This window comes from Topomyia yanbarensis, chromosome 2, assembly GCF_030247195.1.
Source record: "Topomyia yanbarensis strain Yona2022 chromosome 2, ASM3024719v1, whole genome shotgun sequence".
Lineage (NCBI taxonomy): Eukaryota > Metazoa > Arthropoda > Insecta > Diptera > Culicidae > Topomyia > Topomyia yanbarensis.
Window position 1 is genome coordinate 203028392 of NC_080671.1, and position 20597 is coordinate 203048988.

Consider the following 20597-nt stretch of genomic DNA (forward strand, 5'->3'; position numbering starts at 1 on the left):
TTGGGATATCCAAACCAGGTGCGCTACTGTCGTTATGTTTTTTTGTGGCTGAGTTCGACAGAATTGACAACGGTTATTCCTCTACCCAGTCAAACTAGTCCGGAACCGGTTCGGACTTCCAGCGTAAATTCCAGCTCAAATGCATCAACCGATAGAGTCGGAATCGGTTGTTTTCTTTGAGCAAGATTCCATACTGAATCAAGTCAGGATTTCGAACCGGTTCCGGAATGGATTTGACGGATAGTTGGGATAGGTTGGTGTGGCGGCGCTAGTGTGTATCGTATATTAATTTAAATGTTTACACACGTTTCTTAAATATTTTTGTTCGATCATGGATGTCTGTTCTCTGTGCTATAGATATGAATAACTGCTCAACTATGCTGTTGGTATTCATGACGATTTAAGCATGTTTAGGGCAACAATGTTTACAAGCTTAAAACTGACAATGGAATAGTCTGAATCACTATTAAAAAGATGGGTGGGTAATGTCTAGGACATAACCGGAGTGTCGTGACTACTCGTTTGACTTGTAATTCAAATCGAATGATACTCAATGAAATATGTGGGAATGTTTCAAGTTATTCTTTATAATAATTATGGTGGTTCTGAAAAGAACATTTGTTGTTGGCGTCTGCGTTGATAGGGGATGCGCTGGATTCTAAGCTCGTTGAGACATTCATTCATGAAATGAACAATTTTCTTGCTTTGAAATATCAATGTTAAAATCTCTCGAAACAGCCATCGGAATCTTTTCCGTACAGAAATGAACACGCTTAGCGAAAAACTAGGGGCGGGTAATGTCCGGGACATAACCGTGATGCTCATATTCTTAAAATTCTGCTTGTATCTCCTTCAAATGGCTAAATTTTGCGCATTAAGTTCGATTCACCGGGCTCAGCGAAATTTTCCTGGGGATCCCGTTCGTTAGTATATTCAGCAAAACAATTTTATTACCGAGTTCTCCGCGTTGAATACAGGTCAATAATTTCATATAATGATTTCAACATGCAGACAATGTACATGTATGACAGGTGGGAGTGTTCTGAAGTGGTTTTAGTAGAGGTAACAACATAAAATTATGTATTGGACATTTTACAATGATTCTCCTTAACCCTGCAAAACCACGTGGTTGGCAGCAGAGGGTTAAGTTGTTTGGAAGAGATGACAGTTAATATATGATAACTAAAAATATAAAATTGTTCTATAAATTGCAAAGTTATTGCCGCGTTGACCTGAAAATTTGTCATTTCATTCATAAAGGAACAATCATTGAAATTATGTCAATTTATGCTTTGCAAGATTTGAAATAGCTTCGAAGTGTGGTCACGACACCCCTGTTATGTCATATACATTACCAACCCATCTTTTTCCATTTTGCCTTTGTCCTAATAAGGACGGTTTGTGGATAACTATGTTGATTCAAGACGGGAATCTTTTAAAACAAATCAAACCTTGCCGACGATTGTTTTTACTGCGTACAACCGTACGATCTTTCCCCTTTCGCAGCTCACACCGAATGAGCACGATTTTCATCATGGTGTTCCTATTTATTGACTTTACAATGCAGATGGAAGGACGTCCTTTTGTTCGATAAATGAAAATATTTTCATCATTCGTTTTGGTGTAGCTTTCGCTTAGTGGTAGAGTTGCCACATTCACTGATTTTTTTGGAAGGATTTGCAAAAACCTTCGGGTTTGTAGATTAGAAAAACATTTTCTGATTCACTGGTAAAAGTACAGAATTACCAAGCGCAAACTTAATACTAGCACAGAGAACAGACATCCATGATCGAACAAAAATATTTAAAAAACGTGTGTAAACATTTGAATTAATATACGAAAAACACTAGCGCCGCCACACCAACCTATCCCAACTATCCGTCAAACCGATTCCGGAACCGGTTCGAAATCCTGGATGGATTCAGCATGGAATCTAGCTCAATGAAAACAACCGATACCGACTCTATCGGTTGACGCATGTGAGCTGGAATTCATGCTGGAAGTCCGAATCGGTTCCGGACTAGTTTGACTGGGTAGAGGAATAACCGCTGTCAATTCTGTCGCACTCAGCCACAAAAAACATGACGACAGTAGCGCACCTGGTTTAGATATCCAAACTACCTTCGAAACCGTTAGAGATTTTACACAAGTTGAATGCTGAAGTTGGACGTCTGTTCTCTGTGATACTAGTTAATAAAAGAAACTTTCTAATTAAATTCTTTTTCCATTTTGCCTTCGTCCTAATAAGGACGGTTTGTGGATAACTATGTTGATTCAAGACGGGAATCTTTTAAAACAATTCAAACCTTGCAGACGATTGTTTTTACTGCGTACATCCGTACGATCTTTCCCCTTTCGCAGCTCACGCCGAATGAGCACACTTTTCATCAAGCTGTTCCTATTTATTGACTTTACAATGCAGATGGAAGGACGTCCTTTTGTTCGATAAATGAAAATATTTTCATCATTCGTTTTGGTGTAGCTTTCGCTTAGTGGCAGAGTTGCCAGATTCACTGATTTTCTTGGATTTGCAAAAACCTTCGGGTTTGTAGATTGGAAAAACATTTTCTTATGATTCACTGGTAAAAGTACAGAATTACCAAGCGCAAACTTAATACTAGTTAATAAAAGAAACTTTCTAATTAAATTCTTTTTCCATTTTGCCTTTGTCCTAATAAGGACGGTTTGTGGATAACTATGTTGATTCAAGACGGGAATCTTTTAAAACAATTCAAACCTTGCAGACGATTGTTTTTACTGCGTACATCCGTACGATCTTTCCCCTTTCGCAGCTCACGCCGAATGAGCACACTTTTCATCAAGCTGTTCCTATTTATTGACTTTACAATGCAGATGGAAGGACGTCCTTTTGTTCGATAAATGAAAATATTTTCATCATTCGTTTTGGTGTAGCTTTCGCTTAGTGGTAGAGTTGCCACATTCACTGATTTTTTTGGAAGGATTTGCAAAAACCTTCGGGTTTGTAGATTAGAAAAACATTTTCTGATTCACTGGTAAAAGTACAGAATTACCAAGCGCAAACTTAATACTAGTTAATAAAAGAAACTTTCTAATTAAATTCTTTTTCCATTTTGCCTTCGTCCTAATAAGGACGGTTTGTGGATAACTATGTTGATTCAAGACGGGAATCTTTTAAAACAATTCAAATCTTGCAGACGATTGTTTTTACTGCGTACATCCGTACGATCTTTCCCCTTTCGCAGCTCACGCCGAATGAGCACACTTTTCATCAAGCTGTTCCTATTTATTGACTTTACAATGCAGATGGAAGGACGTCCTTTTGTTCGATAAATGAAAATATTTTCATCATTCGTTTTGGTGTAGCTTTCGCTTAGTGGCAGAGTTGCCAGATTCACTGATTTTCTTGGATTTGCAAAAACCTTCGGGTTTGTAGATTGGAAAAACATTTTCTTATGATTCACTGGTAAAAGTACAGAATTACCAAGCGCAAACTTAATACTAGTTAATAAAAGAAACTTTCTAATTAAATTCTTTTTCCATTTTGCCTTTGTCCTATTAAGGACGGTTTGTGGATAACTATGTTGATTCAAGACGGGAATCTTTTAAAACAATTCAAACCTTGCCGACGATTGTTTTTACTGCGTACATCCGTACGATCTTTCCCCTTTCGCAGCTCACACCGAATGAGCACGATTTTCATCATGGTGTTCCTATTTATTGACTTTACAATGCAGATGGAAGGACGTCCTTTTGTTCGATAAATGAAAATATTTTCATCATTCGTTTTGGTGTAGCTTTCGCTTAGTGGTAGAGTTGCCACATTCACTGATTTTTTTGGAAGGATTTGCAAAAACCTTCGAATTTGTAAATTAGAAAAACATTTTCTTATGATTCACTGGTAAAAGTACAGAATTACCAAGCGCAAATTTAATACCAGTTAATAAAAGAAACTTTCTAATTGAATTCTTTTTCCATTTTGTATTCGTCCTAATAAGGACGGTTTGTAGATAACTATGTTGATACAAGACGGGAATCTTTTAAAACAATTCAAACCTTGCCGACGACTGTTTTTACTGCGTACATCCATACGATCTTTCCCCTTTCGCAGCTCACACCGAATGAGTACGCTTTGCAGCCTTCGATGTTTTGGTGGCATTTTTAGTGGCAGTTACTACCGCCTTTTCAGTGACTGCGTTTCTTAGCCTTTGGCTTTTTGGACTTCTCACCGCCACCACCTCCACCAACGTTTTTCTTCTTCTCTCCGATGGTAGCTGATTTGATTGGTCGTCCGATGCAGCTTCTCACGACCACGCACGTCTGTTATGCACTGCGTCTTACACACGTCTGGCTTTGAGAAAAGCTGCGACACCTCTATTTATAGGTTTTATCATTAATGTTGATTTCATTTAAAGTAGTTTTCGAACTATTTAAACAAATTTTATATAGCAAACAACGTATCGGTAGCAAGCGTTGAACGTTTTCCTTCCGATTTATGAAACAAGATTGGCAATCCGTTTTGTAGAAGAAAAGTTAATAAGGTTCAAAATGTACGTAACGCTTTCGCTAATATGCACTACTATCGCTTTCTCGCTCGTTCTCGTGGCGTGCATGAGCCTTTCCTTTCCGTCCGACTTCTAATGGCTTAACCAAAATTAATATCCCGGCTTTCCCCCACCAACTGCTCTCGTCAAGCAACCCAATACGAATAATCATAGGAACAAACATGTAGTGGACCTTTATATAAACTTTTCATTATTTTATTGTTCATTTGCTGCACCATTTTGACGGCTCTGTGCGGGATGGGCTGAAAATTTTCACTTTTCCGAGTCGTTTTCGAAAGATTTTTCAAAACACTATTTTTCCGTTGATAATGAATATCCTACATATTCCAAAATTTAATACAACATTGGTACAAATATTTTCGACAAAATGCCGAAGAAATTGATTAAATCCATTCATTACAACAAAAGATACAAAGGAACCGATTCGGACTTCCAGCATGAATTCCAGCTCACATGCGTCAACCGATAGAGTCGGTATCGGTTGTTTTCTTTGAGCTAGATTCCATGCTGAATCCATCCAGGATTTCGAACCGATTCCGGAATCGGTTTGACGGATAGTTGGGATAGGTTGGTGTGGCGGCGCTAGTGTTTTTCGTATATTAATTCAAATGTTTACACACGTTTTTTAAATATTTTTGTTCGATCATGGATGTCTGTTCTCTGTGATCACACTTACATGCTTACAATAGAATATTCAATATTACCACAGAGAACAGACGTCCATCTTCAGCATTCAACTTGTGTAAAATCTCTAACGGTTTCGAAGGTAGTTTGGATATCTAAACCAGGTGCGCTACTGTCGTCATGTTTTTTTGTGGCTGAGTGCGAAAGAACTGACAGCGGTTATTCCTCTACCCAGTCAAACTAGTCCGGAACCGATTCAGACTTCCAGCACAGAGAACAGACGTCCATCTTCAGCATTCAACTTGTGTAAAATCTCTAACGGTTTCGAAGGTAGTTTGGATATCTAAACCAGGTGCGCTACTGTCGTCATGTTTTTTTGTGGCTGAGTGCGACAGAATTGACAGCGGTTATTCCTCTACCCAGTCAAACTAGTCCGGAACCGATTCGGACTTCCAGCATGAATTCCAGTTCAAATGCGTCAACCGATAGAGTCGGAATCGGTTGTTTTCTTTGAGCTAGATTTCATGCAGAATCCATCCAGGATTTCGAACCGGTTCCGGAATCGATTTGACGGATAGTTGGGATAGGTTGGTGTGGCGGCGCTAGTGTTTTTAGTATATTAATTCAAATGTTTACACACGTTTTTTAAATATTTTTGTTCGATCATGGATGTCTGTTCTCTGTGCTTCCAGCATGAATTCCAGCTTAAATGCGTCAACCGATAGAGTCGGAATCGGTTGTTTTCTTTGAGCTAGATTCCATGCTGAATCCATCCAGGATTTCGAACCGGTTCCGGAATCGATTTGACGGTTAGTAGGATAGGTTGGTGTGGCGGCGCTAGTGTTTTTCGTATATTAATTCAAATATTTACACACGTTTTTTAAATATTTTTGTTCGATCATGGATGTCTGTTCTCTGTGATATTACTATTATGGTACAAAGCTGTTGTATAGTAAACTTGAACATGCTTATCACAGAGAACAGACGTCCATCTTCAGCATTCAACTTGTGTAAAATATCTAACGGTTTCGAAGGTAGTTGAGATATCCAACCCTCTAAGAACGGTTGGTTTCAAAATCGTCCAATAAAGGACGTTCGTTGGGCCAGTTTTGACGACGTCCAAATAACCGTTCAACAAACGTCCATCGTTGGACCCGTATTGAACGATTTTGAAACAATTTTTTGGACGTCTCAGTGGGAAACCAGGTGCGCTACTGTCGTTATGTTTTTTTTGTGGCTGAGTTCGACAGAATTGACAACGGTTATTCATCTACCCAGTCAAACTAGTCCGGAACCGGTTCGGACTTCCAGCGTAAATTCCAGCTCAAATGCATCAACCGATAGAGTCGGAATCGGTTGTTTTCTTTGAGCAAGATTCCATACTGAATCAAGTCAGGATTTCGAACCGGTTCCGGAATGGATTTGACGGATAGTTGGGATAGGTTGGTGTGGCGGCGCTAGTGTGTATCGTATATTAATTTAAATGTTTACACACGTTTCTTAAATATTTTTGTTCGATCATGGATGTCTGTTCTCTGTGTATTGATGGTGAATTATAAACTTTTTGATGGTGCAAGTGGAGGCATCTAGCGTTGATCCATGGTGAGGCAAGATTAGTGGTTGTAATAGGCAAGAGGAATAGGAGCGAATACAGAGCTGCATCCCAGATTTCTTATAATTCCTTCCGTGTATGACATAAACAGGGGTACTTAGCGTGAAAAGTGGTTCAAATAGTGATTGGATATGAGGGTGAGTTGCGAACGAGCTGGAGGGGAGGGCAATAAAATTGCCTCATCGTTATTTGATGGATGGGTCTTCCTCTTATGATTCCAATGTGAAAGTCCATTGTTGTACTTAAGTGATCAATTAATTCATTCAATCTTGTCTCTCATTCGTGTCTATAGTTCCAGGTGTTAGCATAAGAAACAACGCGTGCGTGTCGTCGGTTGTGTGTCCGCTATACGACGGTCGTTTTAGATACTTAGGTAGGGTGACCATATCAGATGAGTAAAAAACCAGGACAGTCGAAAGGGTACTGCATCCCCCATCGCCTCTCAATCGACATTCCCTTTTCCGCATGTTTTCGGCAGTTAAAAGGTTCTGAGGTCTGGCAGGCAGAGCTTCGACAGTAAAAAAGTTCTGGGAGGCTGGAAGGAAGAGCTCGTCTTTCATCGGAATTCGATTACCGATAACCTTTTTCGGATTTACACAAAGGCAGTTCTTGCTACACCATCATCAGCAAACGTTTCATGCTGAAATGGTCTGTGCAGGACCGGAGAGGAGTTTTCAGTACTAAAAACACGACATTGACGTAAATCAGAAACATCAACGATCCCAAGTAGCTTCCCTGCGCTATGCCTGACAATCTCCAATGTCAACCATTATCTCTCGATTTGAGAGCTGCAAAACCTACCATTGTTACCAAAAATATCTCCGTTTAAACGATTGTTATATGAAAACTGGCGGATAGTTTGGAGTAAATAATATCAGTTTGAGCCCGAGTTTGAAAAAATTGACATCCCTGCGTGAAATTGAAAAAAAAACAAAATTCAATTCATGCCCGTCGCGATGAATGAAATGTTTGGTTCGTTTCCCTCATCAAACAGAATTTGAGGGATTATTGAGCAAATGTGCACCAGCTATAGATTATGCAGTTCACTTATGCTCGAAAATGTAGAAGAAGCCAATTTCTGCCTACAAACTGTCCACATAAAAACAAATAAATGCTTTCGTTGGTGAAGGAATTTATATTTCTTCTGCACTTAAGCATTCCATTCTGCATGAAGTTTCAGTCAGTTGGGAAGTTAATGAATCAGGGAGGGAATTTTGGTTTCGGTAAATACAAGCAGAAATAAGTAACTGATTTTGAAATTTCACAGCACTGGTTTGAGCCCGACATTCCATACTCCCTGTTATCACAGATAACAGACGTCCATGATCGAACAAAAATGTTTAAAAAACGTGCGTAAACATTTGAATTAATATACGAAAAACACTAGCGCCGCTACACCAACCTATCCCAACTATCCGTCAAATCCATTCCGGAACTGGTTCGAAATTCTGGATGGATTCAGCATGGAATCTAGCTCAAAGAAAACCGATTCCGACTCTACCCACTGAGACGCCCAAAAAAAAATCGTTCAACACCGGTCCAACGATGGACGTTCGTTGAACGGTTATTTGGACGTTGTCCAAATTGGTCCAACGAACGTACTTCATTGGACGATTTTGAAACCAACCGTTCTTAGAGGGTATCGGTTAACGCATTTGAGCTGGAAGTCACCCACTGAGACGTCCAAAAAATTGTTTCAAAATCGTTCAACACGGGTCCAACGATGGACGTTCGTTGAACGGTTATTTGGACGTTGTCCAAATTGGTCCAACGAACGTCCTTCATTGGACGATTTTGAAACCAACCGTTCTTAGAGGGTATCGGTTAACGCATTTGAGCTGGAAGTCACCCACTAAGACGTCCAAAAAATTGTTTCAAAATCGTTCAACACGGGTCCAACGATGGACGTTCGTTGAACGGTTATTTGGACGTTGTCCAAATTGGTCCAACGAACGTCCTTCACTTAACGATTTTGAAACCAACCGTTCTTACCCACTGAGACGTCCAAAAAATTGTTTCAAAATCGTTCAACACGGGTCCAACGATGGACGTTCGTTGAACGGTTATTTGGACGTTGTCCAAATTGGTCCAACGAACGTCCTTCATTGGACGATTTTGAAACCAACCGTTCTTAGAGGGTAGAGGCCTCTAAGAACGGTTGGTTTCAAAATCGTCCAATGAAGGACGTTCGTTGGACCAATTTGGACAACGTCCAAATAACCGTTCAACGAACGTCCATCGTTGGACCCGTGTTGAACGATTTTGAAACAAATTATTGGACGTCTCAGTGGGCAGTCAAACTAGTCCGGAACCGATTCGGACTTCCAGCATGCCCTCTAAGAACGGTTGGTTTCAAAATCGTCCAATGAAGGACGTTCGTTGAACCAATTTGGACAACGCCCAAATAACCGTTCAACGAACGTCCATCGTTGGACCCGTGTTGAACGATTTTGAAACAATTTTTTGGACGTCTCAGTGGGTGACTTCCAGCTCAAATGCGTTAACCGATACCCTCTAAGAACGGTTGGTTTCAAAATCGTCCAATGAAGGACGTTCGTTGGACCAATTTGGACAACGTCCAAATAACCGTTCAACGAACGTCCATCGTTGGACCCGTGTTGAACGATTTTGAAACAATTTTTTGGACGTCTCAGTGGGGGGTGGGTAGAGGAATAACCGCTGTCAATTCTGTCGAACTCAGCCACAAAAAACATGACGACAGTAGCACACATGGTTTAGACACAGAGAACAGACATCCATGATCGAACAAAAATATTTAAAAAACGTGTGTAAACATTTGAATTAATATACGAAAAACACTAGCGCCGCCACACCAACCTATCCCAACTATCCGTCAAACCGATTCCGGAACCGGTTCGAAATCCTGGATGGATTCAGCATGGAATCTAGCTCAAAGAAAACAACCGATACCGACTCTATCGGTTGACGCATGTGAGCTGGAATTCATGCTGGAAGTCCGAATCGGTTCCGGACTAGTTTGACTGGGTAGAGGAATAACCGCTGTCAATTCTGTCGCACTCAGCCACAAAAAACATGACGACAGTAGCGCACCTGGTTTAGATATCCAAACTACCTTCGAAACCGTTAGAGATTTTACACAAGTTGAATGCTGAAGTTGGACGTCTTTTCTCTGTGGTTTAGATATCCAAACTACCTTCGAAATCGTTAGAGATTTTACACAAGTTGAATGCTGAAGATGGACGTCTGTTCTCTGTGATTCGACTGTATTAAGTTTTGTTTGTCGCACATTCCGATTGAGGTACGTTGCAGTTATAGTTGTGGTCGGTCGTAACTGCGATCTGGAGCATAGTGAAAATCGAAGACTGAATAAATAGAAATATATTAGGCTTACAGTAGAAAAACCAGGACAAATCAAGCATTTTCCTCGACTTCCCAGGACACCAGGACAGTAAATGCAAAATCAGGACATTTCCTGGGAAACCAGGACGTATGATCACCCTAACTTAGGTAATGCTTAAATAATACCGTTCAAACTACACTTCAGTTAGTAATACAACGCTCGCGAATATAGATTGCATATGAATCGATATCTTATTTAATCATTCGTGGCAAAAGAAAACAATGCATTCATTGCCTATAATAGTTCCAAAGTGTATACATGATAAACATACATATATTACGGAATATTCAATTACAAACTTATCAGTACATCTTTTCGTTAAATGTCTCGAGATTGAAAAGATAATCGCGTCGTAATTCGTTGAAATAAAGGTACAGGGAATAATGAAACTGTTTAATGTTTGGACAATATCTGAATCAATTCAACATTAGTAACACTCCCGACAGCCGGCTGTCCGGAGTTGAAGTTGAGAATTCACGAAGTAATTCTACAAACGATAAATCTATCATAAATTCTCGGCTGCCGGCTGCCCAAAGCAAAAAACACATGATAAAACTTATGAGTGTTGCATAGATCGTATCACTTATCAAGGTGAATCCAGATTGGTGTAACTTATACCCCATCCCACTAACAAAAACTCCTTCCCGTGGCAAACGTGGAGATGCAGAGGTATACACGGTCTCCATAACAACGTTTGTCACACTAACATTCCTTTACTTCCCCGATGACTGTATGGACGTGGCCGGCGTCGTTATTGGCATTTCAAAGCATAGAGTTCTCGAAACGTGCACATTGAGAATGGATAGCTAGTCCCAAGCACCATTCGTTGATTCTCTGTGCAATTTCGCTTATTCTGGCCAATCACGGAGTAGCAACTACGAATTGTACGGTCATCATGCTCATATCTAACCCATGTCGATTTCGCTTGAACCTGAGTCAGGTTCTAACCCCAACCGCTGTCAGTTCATACATTTTGACAGCAGCTGGGGTTAGGAACTGACTCAGTTTCTCCTCAAACAAAAACTACATCAGTTTACCCCAAAATGGCGTTTGTCACAAGATAGCACAACAGCGACGAAATACGTTTCTTAAAAATTGCATTAATCATGCGTAGTTCTGGATAAATTTCCCATGTTTTCGCGGTTTTATTATTCTCATACCAAAACGTATCACAAATATTCCTAACAAACTAATCTATATGAAATATACCTCCCGGCCGTTTCTGAAGGTCGAATAATTTTAACTACCTGGCCGCGTTTCAGTCCGAAGTATCGAGCGACCGGGTCTCCGGCTTGTATCCGCATTAACATATTTTCCTTCAATTTGTAACGAGCCAAAAGTTCCTGCTTCTCTTCTGGTGTCATAACCACATGTTCCGGAACCAGCTCGTGTTCCGTAATATTAATCAGCAGCTCCGATTCAAGAAACTGCTCCAGAATGTATTTGGGCGCCATATCGACAAGAGACTGTTTCGCCGATGGAGTCATCCCGGCCTGCACGACGACTATGGCGCGGTGAATATTTTCTTCCTGCATACGGGTACAGTAGGTCTTGATAGTTTTAATTCCGATTTTTGGCTCGTCCGGAAAGAAGACGAACATCTGGTCTGTTGGATCATCATTGTGTGCCACAAGTACAATCAAGTCTGACCGAGCTGGTCGTTTTTCGCTAACGGATATTTTTCAAGGTGTATTTTTATAGAACGTATTTTATATTTTAAATATAGATACCTGGGTTTGTCACCAAATTGTTCTTTGAATTGCTCCAGCGTCTGGTCCAATTCATCTTGCGTGACAAGATAACCTCTATCGTGGCTCAACTGCATAATGGTTTTGCGAATGCGCCACAACTTATAGGTTTCGGCATCATCGTCCATGATACTAAAATAAGGTTTTAACGTTGTTGTAAGTAAAACGGCATAATAAATGTGTAATACTTACATATTAATGAGGACACAAACAATTATATATGATTTATAGGATGCAAGATTTTCGAAGCCAGCAAAACACTAAAATAATCACAATTTCAACAATACCGCATAGCAGCAGAGATGCCAGATTTGAAGATTTGTCTTCATTTTGTTGTGAAGACGCCCAGTTAAGCTCAGCCGGAAATGAACCGGAATTCTGGCTGGTTCCAGTTCGTATTCCGGCTCCAGTGACACAACCGATTCTAGTTAGAATCGGTTGTTGCACTGGAGCCGGAATACGAACTGGAACCAGCCAGAATTCCAGTTCATTTCCGGCTGAACTTTACAGGGCGTGTTTTTCGTAATTTGAAGACAAATTTATTCGGACGTCAGACTGATTTCTGGCTCAAAATCAATAACCGATTCAGAATCCTGCACGCTCATTCATAAAAACTCAAATTTGAGTGGCCAGCCACTCAATTTCATAAAAAGTGCACGTAGTCAAAAAATGAGTTTGCCTCGTTTACTCAGTTTTGAGTTTGGGATGCTAATGTCAAATTTGAGTAGATTTTACTCAAAAAGCAAATACGGAATATAATAATTCCGTATTTCTTATATAACAACAAAAAATCTCACCGGCACTTCACATATCATTTACCTGAACCTCCATGCGCTAGCAATGCCTGGAAATATAATCCTCAAAGGTTTCTCTGCACGTATTCTATGTCTATCGGCGCCTCATAGTAATGACAGAAACTATAAAAATACGAATGGATGTTTGATTTGAATATCAACAAACCTCAGAGAAACTTACCATATAATTTTGTGAACCATCCAAGTCGGCTCTACAACTACAGGATTTGCGGCTTGATCTTTCATAAAACTTTTAGTCAACGACAAAGTTCGTTCGCTTTCTTTTGAAGTTAACTATTTTTTTCACTCGAACTATTGAAAATTGAATGGTTACTCACCAGTTGAGTTCAATCTACTCAAATAAAAACTCATGTTTTGACACATTGCTTCTATTTTTGAAATTGAGTGCTCTGAACTCAAATTTTGAGTAGTGTTGCATGAGCGTGTGGCCGTTGAACACAAATGAAGACATTTGAAAAAGATACCTGGTATCCCTGCATAGCAGACCCCCAGTTAAACTCATTCCGGAACCGGTTCGGATTTCTGAATGAAGTCATTATGGATTCGAAATCAAATGCAACAACCGATTCCGACTCATAATCGGTCGTTGCATTTGATTTGGAATCCATACTGACTCCATTCAGGATTCCGAATCAAATTCCGAACGGTTTGACCGGGCCGTGCTAACAATTCAAGAGTACTTATTCAAAAGGTCCTAAGTGACATTGAGCTCGAACTAAGAAAAACGAGGCTGAAGTTTCATGGACCTAAAACAAATCCCTATTAGGGGCCATGCATAAATGACGTAGCATTTTGGGGGGTAGGGAGGGTATACTAAATTTGTGACGAAGTGTGACGAGGGGGAGGGTAGGGTCAAAAGTTGCGCGACGTAGCATTAAATTTAAAACCCATTGTTTAGAGAAAATAATTTATTGATTCTCCATTCCCAAGAGAAATGAATTTAAATTCAAATAAGTTACTTTTGATGCGGTTTTTCATGAGGTAAATTTTACGATTCGTGGAATTACAAGTTCACAAAAATACGAAAAGATTTTGTATGCGGATTTAACTTGCTACATTAGTTAGTTAATGTTGCTAACTAGTAGACTTAGTTTGGAAGCTGAATTAAATTTTCACTTCGGATTCAGCCAAACAAAATTTAGTAATTTAGAACGTATGCTTCTTAGAATCATTGGCAGCTGCAGGATTGTGAACTGAGAGAACTTCTTTTTATGCTCCCCTTGACAAATAAAATTCAAAACAAAGCTATCAACACAATATTTGTGATGAAATGGGCTTATTTTGCACGCAATTTGCTGTTATAATGAAAATGTTGATAAAAGTCGTCAAACATTTTGAAAGGACATGTATTTAAAATAATTGAAAAACATGTAATTTTTTTTCATCACCCGGGTGCTTTGCATGGGACGAGGGGGAGGGGGTACGTAATTGCTACGTTATTTACGAGGGAGAGGTTAGAATTTTGTGACCAAATGCTACGAGGGGGGAGGGAGGGGTCAAAAATCTCCGAAAAAAAGCTACGTCATTTGTGTACGGCCCCTTAGAGAACAAATATGTGTTTTGAAGGAACAATTATGCCAATATAGTTTAAGGACTATGCTGTTTAGGTAAATTATACTAAAAACATGAAATGTTTAATGCTTATGTAGTTTTTAAGCGCTTTAAGCTACCAGTACACTGTTTGTCATAACGTGAAATATTTGATGAAGCAAAATTTGATCAAACAAACGTGTTTGACAAACAAATTTGACAAGGCCAGTACACGAGATCAACTGTTTAACAAACTTTTTTCATCAAATATTTGCATTGATGCGTTACCGGACGTTACGCCTAATATTGTTTGCCAAACATAATAAAACAAGTTTGATGGATCAGTACACTGTTTGTCAAATATAATCAAACCGGCGTATACGTCAAACAAATCGCCATGCGAAAAATTTTTTGTGCTGTTTGAACTTCATGAATTTTCAAAAGTGCAAACATATGAAATATTTGTGTTAGCGCAGGGATGCCAAATGGTTTTCCAGAAAATTTGTTTTATTTTTATGAATAGTCGAAGCAACTATATCGCACTCCTTTGTTCGTGATTATGCAGAGTGTGATCAAATACAAATTAAATACGCCAAGGTCCCATACAAAAGGGTAATCATTTTATGACTCACCACGAATTCAAATTTGTCTACCATTCGTGTTGATAGGTCGAATTGTAGAAGAAAAATTAAGTTGGAAGCGCTGTTCGATCAAAGCATGCTGTTCATATATGATTGAAATTTTCATTTTATTTGTTTTCATTTTATAGAGTACTTGGCAATCTGTAACTGCATTTGTGTGTTCAACGATTTGTTTCCTTCCACCAGTCACAGGTGGAGGAAAACAAATCTAAAATAGCTTTTCGTTCGGATTTTTTTTATGATGGAACCTGACCAACCGGTATAGACTTATCCAGCTGCATTGGTACTGTGCCGCTTTGACGTTTGGATTGGGAGGAAAATAAACCACTCCTGGTCTTAAGGGGAGGGCGGTAGTATAAAATTGCGGGATCTTGATGTGCGTATTTCAAACGTCGATATCTACACAGTACGTCTCCTGAATAAGTTTTACAGCGACACAAAGCATTTCAACACCATTGTAAATACTCCAGGCGATCTATTTCGAACGTTTAAATTGGCTGAGTTTTATATATGTCAGCTGGAGGAAATTAAAACCCCAATTAGTGTGTGTGAAAGGAATTGCATAGAACTCTACAGCGACAAGGTCTACCCCAAAAAGCTTAGGCAGACTTCAATTGGACAAAAAATGATTAGAACGGGAATTTGAAAAATATTTAATCCTCTTGTATTGTTGGACATACAAAACGGCGATGAACACGGTATGGATTTTAGTTGCATTTCTCGCTCACTTGTTTATGTACTTTCTCACATTTACAGTTAAGTGGTAACATTCCTCCCACAGCTCCGACAGGTGTGGTTTCTGCGCTGGCCTATGTAGAGCACTCTTTCGGTGCGTGCTTGCCGTTGCGGAAGAACGAAAGGAACAAATCAGGTGCACCCTGACGATGCCAAATTCTCCATTGCTTCGCTAGTGCAATCTAACTAGATTACATGTTACAAACGCCGCCGAACCCTCATACAGCAGCTAATTATTTCCGAAAGCTGCTTTCAGATTCGGCCTAGCGCGGGAGAAGTTGACATCAAAGTGGATCCAGAGTTAGTACACGAGGACGCGGACGATAAGCGATCAGATATCGAAAAGGTAGTGGAAGATGCTGATGAATTAAACATTTTCCTTTGGAACTAAAAACCGAAATGCGCGTCAAGGGACAGAATGGGAAGATTTACGTTATTAGGGGGTTGGGAGAGGAAAAAGTTGAAATGGGCGATTTGCAGAGCGTTTTGTCGATTTATGGATCCGGATCGCAAGATGAAACAAAGTAGTTCGAAGAGAGAAAAGGGATCTGATGGTTTGCCGCTAAAAGGACGACTCAGACGATACATCAGCTTCCGTCAATGTCAACGGAACGTCACCGTTCCGTCAGGATAAGTTACATGCATTTAAATGGAGGCATTCACACACAACATCAACGGCACGGAACGTTCTGACGTACGGCACGTGTGAACGGGCGTAAAAGAAACATATTTAACTTATCCTGACGGACGTTCCGTTGACGTTGACGGAAGCTGATGTATCGTCTGAGTCGCGCTAAAGAAGGATCGTTCATTACCCATTCGGAACCGATGTCCATATTGTAATAAAGAGTTTGCGGACAAGTACCTGATGACGACGCACATTCGATGGCACACGAGTAGGTTAAGGTTTTACTTATTTTCTTTTCCGTAAACTTCAATTATATACTGTTTACTGTTACAGGTGAAAAGCCCTTCAAATGTGTCCCCACTGTTCGAAAACATTCACTCAATCGATAACGCTGAAGATACACGTCAGGTTGCACACCCGGGAAAACTCCGTACGTGTGCGAATACTGCGACCGAGGGTTCACTCAATCCTACAATCTGACGGTTCACCAGCGAACCCAACACAACCAGATAATGGTATAAGACGCGAAGTCGACGTGCTGCCCGAGCACAAATGTCGAGTATGTAGCAAGGTCTACCGATCAGCAAAAAGTTTCCGGCTACACGAGAAGTTGCATGCCACCGGGAAACTGTTCGATTGTCGCGATTGTGGTAAAAAGTATAACACATATGTGGCCAAATGCAAGGCTTCTAATACCGACGTGAAGGAAAAGATATACTCATGTAAAATCTACAGCCAAACATTCAAGCATCAGCAAAGCGGGGTGTACCAAGTGAGCAACAAAAACAAACACAAACGGTTCGACAGAGGTTTTGAGAGATCTGGAGACGGACGAAGGAGAGGCGATTTGCCGAAGCTAAAATAACTTTCTCGTTTCCAAATTGTTAAAGCTACCAAGCACAACACCGGGCAACTTGAGCAATTTGTCCTGAGTATGTTTTTGGCAAGTGGTGAGGATAGTGTACGCGTTTATTTGGTAATATTGGGCGCACCAACATTAGTAGCGTAAACATCCAGCGCCAGACGCAGGGACCGTTTGATGGATTCGATGGAATCGCTATCGACAGACTCTTCATCATCTCGACTTCCATGAGCTTATTCAGTACTTTATGATAAAATAACAACAGTTAACACAGGCTACGGTCCGACCAGGATGTAGAATTCAACTAGATACATTCGACAATAATACCAAGCAAGACTGGCAGTATACTCAACTGCTGTATGCTTTTCAAGAGCAGCTGATTCTTGGTGAACTATCGGAAAGGATTAAAAAGAAATGGCATTTGCTTACATTTCAGCATGTATCAAACAATTGAATTCAAATAATTTGTACCTTTCCGATTTATTTGAGGCATGATTTTCCTGGAAAGATAAATACCAACATTATCAAAACAGCGCCGATTTTTTTTTAACGTGTCGAATGAATTATTTATGTCGTTTTCGATTGAGAACCTAGAAACTAACCCATGTTAGTTGCTTCAAACAAACGTTTTTGAAGGAACTGATTTGGGTTCTCGCAAAACAGCATTGGTGTGAGCGAACCCGAAATATTTTTCAGGTTAGAACCCAACCCGGTTTTCAGTCCAGTGGCGCATAACCTAGGTTCGAAACTGACTTCAAACAAACGGTTTGACAGCAGTTAAGTCCGAAACTGAGTTAGTTTAAGCCTCAAGCGAAAACGACATTAAAGTCACGTAAATAAAACAATCAATCAGCCGAATTTCAAACCATAACTTTTTTTCGTTTTGACAACAAATTCTGTCAAAACAAATCAGTTTCGCGTACGGCGTATTTTGCTATCCTGAATGAGCAAAGCACGTTTGTCAAACTTTTCCATCAACAAGTTTGACAAATTTCTCCATTAACAAGTTTGACAAACTTCTCCATCAACAAGTTTGACAAAATTCTCCATCGACAAGTTTGACAAACTGCAGCGTTACGCTGTTTGAAGTTTTGACAAACTGGTCAGTACACTATTTAACAAATAGACAAATAATCGCTTTGACAAACACGAATGAAAAATTTGGCAAACTGTGTTTGATCAAATATTTGAAGAGCCAGTACACAGCAGTTCAAATTTATTTCACGAAAGATGTCAAATATTTGACGTTATTACAAACAGTGTACTGGTAGCTTTAGAATAGAATGATGCGTCCTTTTGAAAATTATAAGACCTTTCACATAGGTCTTTTTTCGGGCCTAAGAATCATACGACGCTGCACATAAGGCTTTTTTCAGCAAAGGTAGCTCTTACGACGAATATTGAATTTCTACAAAGCTTTCACCGGAATACGATTGTTCTTCATTACTATGGTAAATAGTTGCAATGGATTTAAAAGAAGTCTTGCAGAAAAAAAATTGCGGAAAACTTTAGTTTATAGTAACAAACCATTGGCTGGAAGTGATTAAAACCAACGAATGGTATGTTACTTTAGAATAATTAAGCTTTCCAATTATCATTTATTATACTTTCTAAATTCAACTTCGAAAATAAGTCGCATGAACAGAAGAAAATAATATCACAGAGAACAGACATCCATGATCGAACAAAAATATTTAAAAAACGTGTGTAAACATTTGAATTAATATACGAAAAACACTAGCGCCGCCACACCAACCTATCCCAACTATCCGTCAAACCGATTCCGGAACCGGTTCGAAATCCTGGATGGATTCAGCATGGAATCTAGCTCAAAGAAAACAACCGATACCGACTCTATCGGTTGACGCATGTGAGCTGGAATTCATGCTGGAAGTCCGAATCGGTTCCGGACTAGTTTGACTGGGTAGAGGAATAACCGCTGTCAATTCTGTCGCACTCAGCCACAAAAAACATGACGACAGTAGCGCACCTGGTTTAGATATCCAAACTACCTTCGAAACCGTTAGAGATTTTACACAAGTTGAATGCTGAAGTTGGACGTCTGTTCTCTGTGATAATATCTTTTATTTTGATCCTTAGGACGTTTTTTTCTAGGTATCTATGTGAAGTGGGAAAAACATAGAATGAAATGAATCTTGCGTCGTTTTTGCATGGCGCCTATGAACAGTTGCAGAGGTTTTGAAATGTTTCACGCATAGGTCCTTTCAATTTAAAAGGTCTCAAGCGCAAAATTTCAAATTATGATCATGAAAAAACGTAACGACTTTTTAGATAATGCTTGTTATTTTGATAAATACTGGGTATAATGAATCCTGGTTTTCGATATTCGTTAGCTATGTTGTAATCACATGCTGCGCTGCAAATAACTCAGTTTGTTTACATTTGTCACTAAGGACCATTTGAATCAGCACTCTTGAATTTACTGTCCTGCAGCGATGCCAGATGTGAAGACATGTCTTCATTTTGAAGACATTTGAAACAGAGTGTATGTAAGGAGAGTGAAGACAAATGTCATGATTATCCGTCAGTGATATTCCAAACGAACAAACGACCTGTCAAAATACATGAATTTGACTCGTTTGGTATGACACTGACAAATAATAATTATTCCAATTTTGACAGTGTCGTCACTCTCCTTATATGCACTCAGATGTGAAAGATTGTGAAGCAGCGATGCCAGATGTGAAGACATGTCTTCATTTTGAAGACATTTGAAAGGCTGTGAAGACGGGTTTTTCATTTAGAAGACAAATTTGTTTCGGTTGTCTGTCCGATTTCTGGCAGAATTCCGGCTCAAATTCCAAAACCGATTCAGAATCCTGGTTGGTGAAGTCAAATGAAGACATTTTTTCATGAAATGTGAAGACATTTGAAAAATATGCCTGGTATCCCTGTTGTGAAGACGGGTTTTTCATTCTGAAGACAATTTTTTCGGATGTCTACTGATTTCTGGCAGAATTCTAGCTCAATATCAAAAACCGATTCAGAATTTTGGTCGGTGGCAGCCCACTGAGACGTCCAAAAAATTGTTTCAAAATCGTCCAACACGGGTCCATCGATGGACGTTCGTTGAACGGTTATTTGGACGTTGTCCAAATTGGTCCCACGAACGTCCTTCATTGGACGATTTTGAAACCAACCGTTCTTAGAGGGAGCCCTCTAAGAACGGTTGATTTCAAAATAGTTCAATAAAGGACGTTCGTTGGACCAATTTGGACAACGTCCAAATAACCGCTCAACAAACGTCCATCGTTGGACCCGTGTTGAACGATTTTGAAACAATTTTTTGGACGTCTCAGTGGAAGGGATACCAGGCATATTTTTCAAATGTCCACATTTCATGAAGAAATGTCTTCATTTGTTTTCACCGACAAGGATTCTGAATCGGTTTTAGATTTTGAGCCAGAATTCTGCCAGAAATCGGTCAGACAACCGGAACAAATTTGTCTTCTAAA

At 39.7% G+C, this 20597-nt stretch overlaps 1 protein-coding gene and 1 pseudogene across 1 annotated transcript; one reads left to right on the plus strand and one right to left on the minus strand.

Moving 5' to 3' along the window:
• Positions 1 to 11283: 11283 nt before the first annotated feature.
• Positions 11284 to 12235, minus strand: LOC131682732 (DNA-directed RNA polymerases I, II, and III subunit RPABC1). Its single transcript, XM_058964428.1, has 3 exons — positions 12103 to 12235; positions 11893 to 12042; positions 11284 to 11830 (listed from the first exon to the last, which is right to left on the minus strand). Exons 2-3 carry the CDS (start codon positions 12036 to 12038, stop codon positions 11344 to 11346), a joined length of 633 nt encoding a protein of 210 aa, XP_058820411.1. The 5' UTR covers positions 12039 to 12042; positions 12103 to 12235; the 3' UTR covers positions 11284 to 11343.
• A 3350-nt stretch (positions 12236 to 15585) lies between these two features.
• LOC131679993 (putative zinc finger protein 833) lies at positions 15586 to 17124 on the plus strand (annotated as a pseudogene).
• Positions 17125 to 20597: the final 3473 nt, after the last annotated feature.

Excerpts from the sequence above, each read along its gene's own strand:
- LOC131682732 (XM_058964428.1), bottom strand. The coding sequence starts at position 12,038 with ATGGACGATGATGCCGAAACCTATAAGTTGTGGCGCATTCGCAAAACC. Across the intron at positions 11,831-11,892 it reads CAATTTGGTGACAAACCCAG|CGAAAAACGACCAGCTCGGT; the intron begins GTATCTATATTT and ends AATATCCGTTAG.